Genomic DNA, 14,739 nt, shown 5'->3' on the forward strand with positions numbered 1-14,739 from the left:
TTTCAAAAAAAAGTATGTTTAAATTCTTCTATTTTATACTTTCGTAGAATAGCGGCCCTAATGTTGAATCGAGTCTTTGTTTTTAAAAGTTTCCCGGGCAATGAGAAAGAAATTTTTAAAGAGGAAAACTTCATACAGCCCACGCATTTATCTTGAATTTGTCGTTTACCATTAATAATTGAGGCGCCTAGAACACAAGGGGTGTATTTAATGATTTCGAGAAAATCAAGCTCAAAGTTTACATACGGATGGCAGTTTCGTTTGGGGGTTAGGTGATTTGCCACCAAATCGCAGCACATAATGAATAATTCACTTATATACCTTTACAACCATATAAAATAGACAATTTATAGTTCAGCGGTGGCCATAACTCAGATTTGGTAAAAATGTCACTTATACCTGTTGTGTTCTAGGCGCTTCAATTTCAAACATTGAGTGTAGAAAAAGAGTTGTTCTATTTTTTCTTATCGCTAATGGCGCATATAGAAATAGAATTTTTCAAATCGGGGGGTCAATTCCATTGCAAAAAAAAATGTCCACAAAAGTGAAAATAAAAAGAGGTGTTGTTTTAATTTGTTGTTTCACATAAAGATGTTATTTGTTAAAATGTTTACCCTCGACTAATTTTTTTGCGTACTCGAAAATGTATCCAACGGGTGAGATTTCTGATCTATAGACTTGCTAGCAACTTATGTTTACTCTTTATTATAATATAATTATAGGTATCTAACAATTTGAAATAAATTCAAATTGTCGTAGTGAAAATACAGGTTGTGTTGGTTTCACACGGAATGCGCTTCATAGCAACGGCGAATTCTATTACACAACACAAATCATATCAAATATAAAGATTCGTTAATTATCAAACTCAGGTGCGCTTTCCGCGCGCGGTGTGACTTTGTACGCGATGAGTAAAGTCTGTGAACAATGCGTTATAATAACATGTAATAACTTATATTTAAACAATAGCTGTTGAATATACGAAAGTAGTAAAAGCTGTGGTATGATATCTTTTAATTTTTTTAACCACGTTGGTAACCGGTAACGGACATAATCACTATACCGATCGCCCAATTATTTCGGTGTTCTCCCTGGTGACCTCGGTCCGAATTTGTTATCAGTCAGCTGTTGTGTATACCGAATCGAATATTAATCACATCTGTTGACGTCATTGTATTGATTGCGCTTTGTGATAAACTTGTAGTAGTGTTTGAATAATTTAATTACTGATCAAAAACTAATGGATAATCAATTAGCTTAAGTGTCTGTTTTTATTGTTTGATTTTACTCGTATTTGTTGAATTTATTTACTCTGTTCAAAATGGTCCAAGAATATCAATCGCCGGTGCGCGTGTACAAATATCCCTTCGAAATCGTAATGGCCGTAAGTATTAAAATATTTTTATTTTATATAGCAATATTATTATAATTATTTCCCACAAAATGAATTACCTATATGTTTTAAGTAAGCATATATACGATCGTGTTTCTATAATAATTACAAAACAACTTAGAGATATTTATACATTTTTTTTTCTAAATCTGATGACCAAAAAAATAGTGAATTATGTATGATTAAACTTTAAACACTTTCCAGGCGTACGAAATGAGGTTTCCGACGTCCCATCTAATACCAGTGTTTGTCGGAAGCGAAGTGACATCTGATTGTACCTCAAGTGACGGTGCTATCAGGACGACCGAACGAAGATGTAAACTCGTAGTCGAAGCACCTTACCTAATAAAAAAAGTAAACTTTTATTTGGCATTTCATTTTTGTCGTCGATTAATATAATATATACATATTTTCAAACAGATTATCGGAGTAGATTTTGTTTATTTTATCCAAAAAAATATTTTGGATTGGAGAGAGCGATGTTTGAATATAGAAGCGACTAACGAGACATTTTCCAATCGTGTCAATGTAATAGAAAAATGTCGGTACTATGTAAGTTGTGAAACGTACAAAATCTATGATATTTTACAACATTTTATTGATTATATTTTTATTGAAGGTTCATCCGGAAAATCCAGAATGGACTTGTTATGAGCAAAGTGCTTTGCTAGATATAAAATATTTTTTGGGTTTTGAACACACTATGGAAAAACTTGGCATGAAACAATATATACAAAATATTTCCAAAGGTAAAGAAATTATAGAGTATTACATTGAAGAATTGAGAAAAGAAGGAATAACTACTGTTCCTCGTTGGGTGCCCAATGGAGGTGATCAAACAAAGTAAGTCAACTTATCTATAATGACAATTTATCAAACTTTATCATATTTAAACTTTTATTTTAGTGTGAAGTTATCTGAAGTAAACCAAACCAGTCTTAGCAAAGACAGTCCGACAAATTCAGGTAAGAACTATGAAATTCTATTGAAATATACAAGGCAAGATAGTAAAATAACAAATACAATATTTATAAATGTATTTAAAATCGCTTGTTTAATTGAAAAATATCAAAGTTTGACGCTGTTGAATTTACGATTATATTTTGAAAGACTAATAGAAATTAAAAAAAATAATAATTTAAAATAATTAGAAATTTAAACAAGTAACAAATAATAAAAAAAAAAAAGTATAATATTCATAAATAATAAATAGTTTGATTGAATAATGACTAACTAATAACAAAATATAATGTTTTTCATAAAAATTTAATAATTAAAAGATAATTTGTTATTTATCACTATGTAGATAGCAAATTATTCAAATATTGCCCAACTCTATTTTAAACCACTCATCACATATTGATATTGGTCAATACTAGTTATAGCAGTGTTTTTAATTTGCCAAATTAGTTTTTATTGCACAATTGTATAATTTACAATAATAGTTTCTAACATAATGTAATATGATTGTCTTCATTACTTTTTTCATGTATTTCAACTTTTTTTTTTAAATCAGTCTGTAACTATTTCGTTTTATTGGTTTTTTTTAGATTCACAATCAAAAATATGGTTAGAAGATGAATATATCAAAAGGTACATCGGAGAATTGACACCATTTCAAGAATCAAAACTTGTTCAGTTCAAAAAGCAACTATCCCAATTGCAAAAATCCAAAGTAAGATATTTCTTTTTTTTTATAACTCATTAAATATGTTTGAAAACCCGTTTTTTTTTTAGTTGCCTAGTGACACAACGCTATTACGATTTTTACGGGCTACCGATTTCAATATTGAAAAAGCCAGGGAAAACTTGTTGCAGTCGCTTACGTGGCGTAAAAAGCATAATATTGACAATATTTTATCAGAACATGAGTTTCCCGAGGCAATTAAAAAATATTTCCCTTGTGGTTGGCATTACCATGACAAAGGTAAAACAGTTGTGTTTTTTTATTTGCTTAAAAAACCCATGACCTGTTCTACGAAATAACTGGACGGTTTTATGCGTGTGACATTTGTCGTAGGGTCCAATCAATTTCAGTTTCTGCATAGTTCTGTTGTCTCGTAGAACATAGTTCAAGTTTGGTTTCCATTAATGGAAAATCAAAATGTTCTACTTAAGGACTAATTTTTTATTTGTTTTTAATTTCATAGAAGGACGACCTTTATATATTTTAAGGTTAGGACAAATGGATGTTAAAGGTCTACTTAAATCTGTTGGCGAAGACTGTCTACTGAAACAAGTAATTATAACATATTTTCAAATTGTTACAAAACTGCAGTAGTTGTAAAAACAATATCCTTCTCAGCTCCGCATCAAAGCTAACATTATGTTAGCAATAATTATTATTATTTCTGCTTAGGCCATGCACATATGTGAAGAAGGTCTAAAGTTAACAAAAGAAGCTACTCATACGTCTGGCAAGCCAATCACTACTTGGTGTCTGTTAGTCGATTTAGAAGGGTTAAACATGAGACACTTGTGGCGACCCGGCGTAAGCGCTTTACTTAGAATAATTGAAATTGTCGAAACAAATTATCCGGAAACGCTGGGTCGAGTGCTTATCATTCGTGCACCTCGTGTGTTTCCTGTTTTGTGGACGTTAGTGAGCACGTTTATAAGTAAGAAAAAAATAAGTCGTCGACAGCATTATATAATATTTATTAATTAATAATAACATTAAAACGATTTTATAATTGACAATTGTCTTCATTCAGACGAAACTACTCGTACCAAGTTCCTATTCTATGGAGGCAACGACTATCAAGCTTCTGGCGGTCTGGGTGAGTTTATTTCACCCGACAATATGCCAGATTTTATGGGAGGCAACTGCATAGTAAGTTACCTGTTTGAATATAACAAATATGATTATTGTTTTTCAAGTTGTAAATTTATTTTTAATATTAAATAATTCAAGGCCAAAATTCCTGAGGGAGGTTTCGTACCAAAAAGTCTATATTTAAAAGAGGGAGAATTGGAAAAAGAAACTTGTACGATTACTGACGAAAGTATATATGAATCTGTATCGCTTACCAAAGGCCAGGTAATAATGATTTTATAACTTAAGCGTTATGTTTGGATTATTATTTTAAATATATATATATATATTTTTTTTTTCAAGTCTCATGAAGTATTTATCGAAGTCGAAGAATCTGGATCAGTAATTACGTGGGATTTTGATGTAATCAGGCAAGATATTGTTTTTAACGTTATAAGGTTACTTATCGAAGTCCAACCATCGACGCTGCTTAGTTGTGCTAAAGGTAAGCTGCCGAGCAATTGTTGAAGGATATTTCACTGTGTACAAATGTTTATGAAATCCCATTTGGTATTCATTTTTCAAGGTAACCTCAATGCTATGGAAAAAGGGTGGAAAGAAGGCGAACATTTTGAAAAAGTTGAACAGACTGTTATATGCCATGACGGCGAGAGTATTCAAGGTTCGCATCTCGTTACTAATAGAGGTACGTACGTGTTACAATGGTGTTGGCCGTCGGAAAACGTTGTGGCCAGTTCAGGACATCACACTAAGGCCAAAATCATGTACTACTATGAAATGTTAAAATCGGCCGATTATCGGTAAGTAAATTGGCTTTTTTTCAAAACATTTTTAAAGCTGGCTTATGTTTTAAAAATTAATTTCGTTAATTGTATTTCGGCTTAGAATACTGTCCAAAAAATTAATGTAATGCGAAAAATAAAACTTATTTCAAAAAACTCATTATTTTCAACTAATTGGTTATCATTTACAAATTATTTTCAAGTAACTCGTTAAATTGCAAAAATTGTTGGGAAAAGTGAATTTTTAATTATTTTACCTAACTTGACATTGTCTAGCTTTGAAAATGTTTATTATTTAGAAGACTATTGTATTAAAAACATTGTATGTTTGTTATGATTCAGTGGTTCCATGACGAGTTTAATGTCGGCCAACAGCAAATTTTCTAGTCTTAGCAACAGATGATAAGAACACAATATAGATTTATTGAATTATAAATTATATACATAGGTTTTTACCAAAAATTCGAAAAATTAGAATATAGAGAATCCCAAAAACGAATTTAGAACTAGCAAAAAAAAAAAAACCTATAGAAATTTATTATTTAATAAACCTTTTTTGGTATTCATATATTTATTTGTTACTATTTGTGCCTCGCTATGATGCATTTATTTGTTTTTTGTTCATTTTATTGTAATATATTATTTTTTATTACTATTTAGCCATATATATATTTAATTAATTAGATAACTACGACAAAACTAGCCATTGTCGAGTTACCAATAATTAAAGCAAAATATCACTTGGAAAAAAAAAATGTATTGAGTCGTTGTGAGTTCACTAAAATTTGTATTTGGTGTAAAAACATGCACTAGCGATTTATTGTGTGGTCCTTTGAGTTGTGTAATCTCATATAATGTAATTTATTAAATCTGTTATCTCTTACTATTATCTAATTATTATATTGTCCGCCTCTAGTTAGGTTTTATTCGTTTTTAGTCAATTTTTTTTTTATCGAGCAATGTGATCTGATAACGTTTGGTTCGGACCTTATTAATAGCAAATAGATATATGTATTATATTATTAATGTTTGCCGATAGATCTAAATTAATATTTTCATAGTTGACTACATGGAATTTTGGTCAATTGTTTTTCTTGTATAATCTTTTATTTATATACATTTTTTTTCCTGTGATCAAACCACGTTTTATGATTTTAATCTACCCTCCCCCAACATTATACCTAATTATTTGTTTATTATAATCTAATTATTTTTATGATTTTTCTTCTTCTCTGGTTGCTGTTAATAATTAATAAATTGATTTAGCAAAATAAATTTGATTTAAAAACAAATATATAGCATGTTTTGTGTTGTTTGTTATAATATTGTGTAACTGATGTCAATTGAATTGTACGTATTTATATTATTGGTACAAATTTTAGTATTGTCATTAATAATTACAACTTACAAGTAATACCTACTGTACATGTTGGTTGATTATAAAATAATAATTATTATATTGCAAATTAGAAATTTAACTAATTTATTATTTATAATAAACACAATAATATTATATTAATCAACAATGCGTTTTCAAATTATTATGTTGTCCGTTATGTGCCTATTACCCGATGGATTCTTACTATCAGTAATCGTACTCAAATAGTACTTTATAAGGCCAAAAATAACACTGTACTAACAAAATCGGAAAAAATGTAAAAATTACTATAAATACATTTTTTTTTTTAATTTCTAAGTTGAGAATTATCTACTGAAAATATTTTTTAGTCGATTGGGAAATCCATAATATTGTTTAAAAAATGAATAAAAATATTTTCCAAAAAAAAAGAAAACTAAAAAGTTATGGGTCTTTAGTTAAATTACACACCTGTATTAATAAAAAAAAATGAATTTTTCAACAGAACCAAAAAATTGCTCGTTTTGTACCTAATTACTTATTATATTATGTAAAATGTGCTTTTTTTTATTATTATGGCACTCAAGTCCTTCGGATAGAGCCGCTGGTCGTTTGCTTACTACTTTCATTAGGTATACATAGTTATGTATAAAAACTGGCGTAGCTCATAAAACTATTTTTTAATTTTTTTTTGTTTTACTTAATAGTGTTAATTGTAAATTCCTCGCAAATGCAAAAAAACTGTTTATACGGTTTATATTGATTCATTGAAACTTGGACTAAATTAGACTATTTAAAAAAATTATGAATATTTTGAATATATTATATATATATTATTCTAAAAATAAATTATAAAAACAGAAGTGTAAAATTAGTTAAATTTCTTGTTATTTATGGTCAGTTTAATGACGTTTGTTAAATGAACAATTCAATTCAAACAATATGCATGCAAAATTATTGAACTCGTTTAAAAAATTATTATTGAGTAGGTCGTATTAAAATTTGTAATTAAAAAATTAATTAATATAAAAAGAGAGAAAAAATTGTTTTCAACAAAACTTGGTTTAAAAACAGTTGTTGGTAAACACAACAGTACCTATTTGGTCGTTTAAAAACTGTTGTTCGACTTTTTACTACGCTATTGCTTAGGTACATGTTTTTCTACTTTCGATGTAACCTTTAACTACGCTACATAAATAGGATATTTACAGGTTTTTTTTTTTTAAATAAACACATCAATCAGCTATGTTATTATGTATACAAATGTTTTCAATTTAAATGACTCGTGTATCGTCAATCGTATTTTTCTGCATAAAAAAAAAGTTTGTTTTTTTAGCAAAACACACAGCTTAGGTATAATATTCAATCGTATTTGGTGTTATGTCAATTTGAAAAAAAACAACAAATCGTGTGCTGAAGTACGTCGAAATAAAATATATATTTTAGAATTTAATTTTAAGAAAATAGATATCATGTAAAATAAGTACCTACTTAAATGAATTCCCATCCTCGGGATTAAGCTTATTATTTTTTTTTTAATTTATCAAGAGTTATGAAAAAAAAAAATCAAAATTACTAACAGCAATTTATATATAGTTCTGGTGGTTGTACCATACCATTATAAAAGGTTGACCGAGATCGTTTGTTATAGCTAAAGACTAAAATGTTATTACAAAATAGAATTTCTGGGCAATCTAGGTATTCCATTGTTTAATAATTTATAAAAAAAAAATGTCATTTTAAAATCTTGGTTTAGAGAATTAAGATATCTAAAGAGATATAAATATACAACAGGTATAGTTTTTTTTGTCAATTATTTATTTTCATCTAAAGTTTTTTAGGGGATGGAGAGGTCACGATAGTATTTCAGACATTTAGCAGACTGGCCTATTAGAGAATCCAAAATTTTATTTTTTTTTTAATATTGGTTTTTTAGTTTTAATTTCTAAGAATTTGCATCTTCCAACAATGTAATGATCATATTTTTTCGACGTCTCTTGACTGTAGAAGCGACCTGAGAATCAAATACACCTACGGTCAAAATGTGATTTTTTTGGTTAATTTTTCTAATAAAAAAAAAGTTTTACTACAGATTTGTAAGAAAATTAGGTCTTGTTTCATTAAACATTTCAGATGTTCTATAAGAAAGTGATTTAAAGAAGTGTTATAAGAAGTGAGTTATAGAAAGTGTTTTTGGTTTGTCAATGTATACCGCTAGTACTGTATACTTAAAGAGTATTCTACATGAACGCCGTAGGTAATCTCAAGTTGAAAAATATGTACATTTTTTGGGCGTTTTTTCGACTTTGAATGGGAAGGGGTGAACTTTTAAATTTTTGGAATAATAAAAGTACAGTTCAGTTACGTTTTCTGTTCTATAGAGTTGCTATAGGTACATGTAACATGGGAAATCGGTTCAGCGGTTTAGTAGATTTCGCGTATCCAGACCAAAATACCTTTTCTGCACCGGATCGAAGCTAAAAGGATAAATAAATCATTAACAACAAAAACGTTTTATTAAAAGTACCAAGTATGTAGTTGATGGATTCGCTCTTAAGCAGAGCACGTTGTCGTTATTATGGACGCCAACCAACGTCATGATATATAAACAAACTCGTTTCTTCCATGACCGTTTCGGCGGCGGCAATACTAGCCGGCGACCATTTTGTTTTTGCTTTGAAAAACATGTACCGCCGCACGCCTACGAATGGCGGTGCAGAGCGACAGGTACGACCGTGACGGCGGTCGGCGGCCCGCGCACAATCGGTCCCGGTGACGTCACGATGGCTGCCGGCGTAGACGCCGGGCCGCGTGACGTCAGACTGTGCGCGCACAAATCGCGGTGGCGCTACGAGCGCGCCCGACCGGTGCCGTACCCGGGCTTCGTACGCGGTCGGCGTCGGCCGGCGACGAGGCCCAGGCCCCAGCTCAGTGGAGTACAACGACAGAGTAGGTGAACATCAGGCAGGAGTTCGCGTTGGGGTAATTTTTTCCATCTTTAACATCCATCGTTCGGCCACCGTCTTAACAACTTAATGGCGGAACAAGTTGGCGGAGAGAGGAGGACGGAGCGGCAAAAGTCCGTCACTCAAAAGCCGGTCATATGTAAGTACCTAAGTTTAAACGCGACCAATATTATTCTGCCTACACGTTTGTGCGTACATACTGCATACACACGCACTCGGCCGTCGGCACAATGGTCGTCGCCATTGGAATATTCGACTCTCGTGCTGTTCGTGCCCCGGGTTTTTCGTCGCTGTTCGTCTCGCGGTCTAACATGGCCCGTTAATAACAATAATAACAATAACAATAATAAAAACAAATTACGCGGGCTTAACGAGCGATAGCGGGTAATAGCAGTTGAGACGCCGCCGCCGCCGCCGGTTTTTCGCACCGTTTTCCCCCCGCACGAGCATCAAAAACGCGTTTTGTCTCCCGCCGTCGCCCGTCTCTATGGACTATGCCGGCGGCCTGTGCACGGGTGTCGCAGTTCGCACACTTGTGTTTGCTCTCGTTCGACAATCATTATAACGTTTAAAAAATATATGTATACATATATATTTTTTTTGTAAGAAATTAAATAATTCTTGATTATACATCAAAACCCGGAAAATGTATTTTTTTGTTTAAATGCTCATTCACGTTCGCTGTAATAGTATAAAATTTGTTGTTTGTATTGTTTCGATCCGAAACGGTCATGTTATTATTATCGTCGTTGTTCATGTTATCGTTATTATTACCTATTTTTAGGTTAAAACAAAAAGTCTGAATACGAGAAAATGCACTAATAAAAAAAAATTACCAAAATAGGTAAACGAGATCCCTGTTTCTGTCGCAAACCAAAAAAAGAGCCCATCTGGTTTGTTTTGTTTAAGCCTAACCAATGTTTGATGTTTACTCAAAAATATGGAATTTATTGGATTTATGCATACCCAATAAAAAAAATAATCTGGATTAGTTTTTTTTTAAATCTGGTTATTACCATTTGTTTACTGTGAAAAGAACCTTAAAATATTTCAAGAATCAACAACTTTTTCGAGCACAATTTAAACTATGTTTTGTTGTATTATACAATTATATATCATTAGTAATATATTATTCGTTTAAAAATGGCCAACTAAAACTATTTTAAAGTTAGGTTGTATCGTTATAACATAACAGTATAGCATAAACCTCAAAATTAAATTAAAAAGAAGCTTAAACATTAAAACCGTTTTTACTACTCAAAAGTTATAAATATAGCATAAACCTCAAAATTAAATTAAAAAGAAGCTTAAACATTAAAACCGTTATTACTATTCAAAAGTTCTAAATCAGTTAAGCTGTATCAATATCGTAATGTTAATAATTTAAATCAACATTTGTTTGTTTTTATAACAATATCTTCTTCTTCTGGCCTATTAATACGGACCATTAATGTCCTTTGTCGCTTTGTTTTTTCTCTATAATAAGAAAAAATGTAGTATATTTTAAAATTACTATTGCAAATAACTAATATTTTTAAAAACATTTTTACATGTACATTTTGTTTATACTTTAAAAATATGATGATTAAAAATGTCATATTATTACACAGTGGTCATGTTTTTATTTGCATGGCTCTCTTTGTAAATTTAAAAATAGAAATTATTCTATTCCCATCTTACATTTGCAATGTTCCAATTTTCTGTTTTATTACCAATTAAAAAAAAATCTGCTTCTTCAATGTTTTTTGTATTTAAGTATGTATTTTAATATTTTGTTTTTCTTTTAGCTGTCAAAGTGACTGGAGTTGTAAAATGGTTCAACGTAAAGAGCGGCTATGGGTTCATCAATCGGTGAGTGTTCCTTAATTATCAATTTTGTTACAATATTTTTATTGTTTTTGTTTTCATTTATTTTAGTAACGACACAAAAGAAGATATTTTTGTCCATCAAGTAAGAATGTTGTTTATATTTTATTATAATACGATATTCTAGTTATATATTTTACCATAATCATTACTTAAACTTCGCTTGTTGGTGTGTTACTGTAGTCTGCTATAATCAAGAATAATCCGAAAAAAGTGGTTCGCAGCGTCGGTGATGGAGAAATAGTGGAGTTTGATGTGGTCGAGGGAGAAAAGGGCCATGAAGCAGCTAATGTAACTGGACCGGAAGGCGAACCTGTCAAGGGATCGCCGTACGCTGCCGAAAGGAGGAGAAACCCCTACCGTCAGTGGTTCTACAGAGGACGTCCTAATACCCGTCCGAGAAACGACAGACCTAGAGACGACAGTGCCAGCGGTATGTTGAAAAACACTCAAAATAGGAAAAATTATAATAATTATTTAATTTAAAAACTAGCTTATATTTTACAATATTATAATTGTGTAAAATAATAATACAATTAAAATATGACCGTTAGGTGAAAAAGAAGAAGGAGAAAACGAAGGAGGAGAACAACCTAGACGCGGCTATCGACAACCGCGTCAACAAAATTGGTATAACAGCTATCGTGGAAACCGAAGAGGAGGTCCGCCAAATAGAGGAGAAGGCGGGGGTGATTACAACGTGAGAATTATTTTTTTTATTATTATTAATTATATAATGTTCACTTTTGCCATTACGTAATATGAACATAACTGCATTTTTCTTTGTATTAGTTATTTCTATATTGACACATATGTATTTTGTTAGGGAGGTGAAAACTACGGTTATGATAACTCGCCACCGGGTAGAGGAAGAGGCCGTGGTATGGGTGCACCCAGACGCTATTTCCGTAGAGGAGGTGGTTTTAGAGGAGGTCGTGGCGGTCCTGGCGGTCCTCGTCGACCATACCAAGATGAAAATAATCAGGTTTGTTATTATTTTTTTTTTTTGTGTATGGTTGGTATTATAAGGAACTAAAGTTGATTTTTCTGGTTATCATATTGAAAATATTTTTTTTAATAAAATGTTGGTATATTATGTAGGATAACAATGAGTATAATCAGAATGATGATAATGGCGCCAACAGACCACGTCCGCGTTATCGTCGTCGCAACAACAGATCACGAGCAAGAAGTGATGGACCACCAAGAGGAAACAGTCCGAGTGACAATGAATCCAAACAAAAAGTGAGTTAACGACTGTTTTTAAGTTTAAACATTTATTTAAATAAAATAACTACTAAAAAATAAACCTTCATTTTTATTTGAACAAATTTAACAAAACAAAATAAATAACTATTAAAATAAATGATTAGTTTGAACTTTAATTATATACACTACTAAAAATAATAATTAAAGTTAAAACACTATTATATTTTAACTATAAAGTAGTCAAGTTAAATTTAATTTTTGAATGGATAACGCTCTGGAAAATATAAAAAAGGATAAATATTTGATAATTTTATAATATTGTGCACTAGCATAAAAATGTTCAAAAAAAAAAACCCCAATAAATTTGTAATTATTTTTCGAAATAAATAAGTTTGTTTTATGTTAAATTGATTACCCTATATTCGATTATGTAACAGTTGCTATCTGAAATAGTCATAACGAGAATTGCGTGTTTTGAAATTGAGAGAAAAAAATGTATAAATATCTTTTTTTTATCAGTGATTTGTTAAAAATTATATATTATACTTTTTTTTATAAACATAAATGATAAATCATCAAATAAGAACACAAGGCAATGGTTGTTATTTGTATTATAATATTGTCGGTTAAGGATCAGAGGAACATATTACCTAAAGCAAAAGATATTGATTTTCTATTTTCTCAAATTGTAAGTTTTAAGAATAACGTTGTCTTAACACTAAATTATACAAAAAAAAATAAACTTAATGCATAAAAAATAAACTTTTTTTGGTTTATACATTTCTCTGAATCTAGACCGATGATATATACTTATCTTATCTCTTATTGTCAGAAATAGTTTATATTAAAGTACGCTATCTCTTAAAAATTAAAAAAATAACCATTAATTGAATAAATAAAAAAGTTTTATAATTAATTTTACAGTTATAATAATACAACTTTCTTATGTTTGAAAACACATTGTAATAGGTGACTTAGTCACTTTTATTAAGAGCTTTAACCACTTCCAGCTCTTAACGTATGTAAATAGTGGTAAATCATAAATGTTGAAAAAATAATAATACTAATATAATGATTGTTTTTTTTCTCTAGAATTTTGGAGGTGAACCATTGGAACTTCAAGACCACAGCACAGCCTAACATCTGAATAATTTGCGAACAGTATATTTTTTTTTCATAGAATCTTGTTTTAATTTTCTCTTACGCATTTTGTGTTTTTCATGTAAATCTAATCTCGGACGTTTTATTTGTTCCATTCGCCACGACTTAAGGAGTTCTACAATAATCAATTTGATTAATTTGATTGCCTCTACATCTTCTGTATATATATATATATATCTGTATTTTCAATCCGACCAACAACTTATTCGGGTTGTCAATTTATTATCTTGCTTGATCTTGAATCTGTGAATCGTACATCTTTAAAAAGTATTTTGCATGATAATTTTTCCTCTTTTTTTTTTTTTTATAATCATCACAATTTTTTTTTTTATGAAACGTGTTGAATTACAACTGATGATAATATCGAGTTAATAAAATTTAGACGAGCAATTTGTGTGCATGAGTTAAACAAAATATATATTATATTTTGTATAAATTTGTTTATATATTTATATATAAATCTATGCAATTTTTTGTTTTATTTATTAAACCAGTGCCTATAACAACTATTGAAAGATATCTAAAAAAAATCCCTAATGAAGTACATACTGAGTTGTGTAATGTATACTAATTTTTTTTTTTATCTGTAATACAAGTTTATTTCGGAAAACGTTGAGGAAAGAAGTGAAATTATTACCTGTAGATATATAATAAAAAAAAAAAAATTCTTTTTTAAGTGTCCATATTTTTTTAAGAATTGAGTAGTAAAGACGATATTTTTTTTAGGATAAAAAATGAATACTGTGTATTTCGATTGTTTTTTTTCATCCATGTCAATTTGTACGGTTTTTGATACAATTTTATACACGTTTCAACAGCAATAACAACTGTATAGTTTTATTTATCTAATTATATACCTATTGATAACACCGACTGCTATTGTTTCGACGATTGTTAATAACCGTATTTACAGAATATCCTGTAGCGTTTTATTAATGTACACGTATGATGTCTAGTATCGATAATTAAGTAGTTTGAACTCTTAAACAAAAGTAACGACATAAATTACAATGTTTGGGATTAAAGTGACAATATTTAACTATTGTATATTATTATTTTTTATGATTTCTCTTAATCGATTAAACCCATGTGAAAATAATTAAATAATGAAATTACACTAATAACTAAATCGGTCGATACTAACAATAATATTTGCAATTTTAGTAATTCTTAAAAGTCTTAACATTATATTTGTTTTAAATTTTGATAGATATAAATAAAAATAATTT

General features: G+C 29.9%; 2 protein-coding genes across 2 annotated transcripts; both read left to right on the plus strand.

The window, feature by feature from the left end:
- Nucleotides 1–1,176: 1,176 nt before the first annotated feature.
- On the plus strand, nt 1,177–6,240 carry LOC126832986 (SEC14-like protein 1). The gene is made up of 14 exons (XM_050564057.1): nt 1,177–1,384; nt 1,598–1,747; nt 1,814–1,945; nt 2,013–2,236; nt 2,300–2,358; nt 2,944–3,068; nt 3,131–3,320; nt 3,544–3,632; nt 3,753–4,011; nt 4,108–4,226; nt 4,308–4,433; nt 4,512–4,653; nt 4,735–4,969; nt 5,294–6,240. The coding sequence occupies exons 1-14, from the start codon at nt 1,322–1,324 to the stop codon at nt 5,352–5,354; spliced, it is 1,974 nt and encodes a 657-aa protein (XP_050420014.1). The 5' UTR covers nt 1,177–1,321; the 3' UTR covers nt 5,355–6,240.
- Nucleotides 6,241–9,226: 2,986 nt separating this feature from the next.
- Nucleotides 9,227–13,946, plus strand: LOC126833048 (Y-box-binding protein 1). Its single transcript, XM_050564166.1, has 8 exons — nt 9,227–9,413; nt 11,062–11,125; nt 11,192–11,225; nt 11,324–11,573; nt 11,695–11,840; nt 11,967–12,125; nt 12,242–12,385; nt 13,442–13,946. Exons 1-8 carry the CDS (start codon nt 9,344–9,346, stop codon nt 13,487–13,489), a joined length of 915 nt encoding a protein of 304 aa, XP_050420123.1. The 5' UTR covers nt 9,227–9,343; the 3' UTR covers nt 13,490–13,946.
- The last annotated feature ends 793 nt before the right edge of the window (nt 13,947–14,739 follow it).

The sequence above is a fragment of the Adelges cooleyi genome, unplaced genomic scaffold, assembly GCF_023614345.1.
Source record: "Adelges cooleyi isolate 19-005CV unplaced genomic scaffold, UGA_ACOO_1.1 ACOO_flye_CR_arks_rails_tigmint_CR_PRNA_168, whole genome shotgun sequence".
Lineage (NCBI taxonomy): Eukaryota > Metazoa > Arthropoda > Insecta > Hemiptera > Adelgidae > Adelges > Adelges cooleyi.

What these genes read in the sequence shown, in the direction of transcription:
- LOC126832986 (XM_050564057.1), top strand. Translation starts at nt 1,322, where the DNA reads ATGGTCCAAGAATATCAATCGCCGGTGCGCGTGTACAAATATCCCTTC. An exon ending in AATGGAGGTGATCAAACAAA is followed by an intron (nt 2,237 to 2,299) that starts GTAAGTCAACTT and finishes CTTTTATTTTAG; the next exon opens with TGTGAAGTTATCTGAAGTAA. An exon ending in TTATGGGAGGCAACTGCATA is followed by an intron (nt 4,227 to 4,307) that starts GTAAGTTACCTG and finishes AAATAATTCAAG; the next exon opens with GCCAAAATTCCTGAGGGAGG.
- LOC126833048 (XM_050564166.1), top strand. Translation starts at nt 9,344, where the DNA reads ATGGCGGAACAAGTTGGCGGAGAGAGGAGGACGGAGCGGCAAAAGTCC. An exon ending in CACTCAAAAGCCGGTCATAT is followed by an intron (nt 9,414 to 11,061) that starts GTAAGTACCTAA and finishes TTTTTCTTTTAG; the next exon opens with CTGTCAAAGTGACTGGAGTT. An exon ending in AAGATATTTTTGTCCATCAA is followed by an intron (nt 11,226 to 11,323) that starts GTAAGAATGTTG and finishes GTGTTACTGTAG; the next exon opens with TCTGCTATAATCAAGAATAA.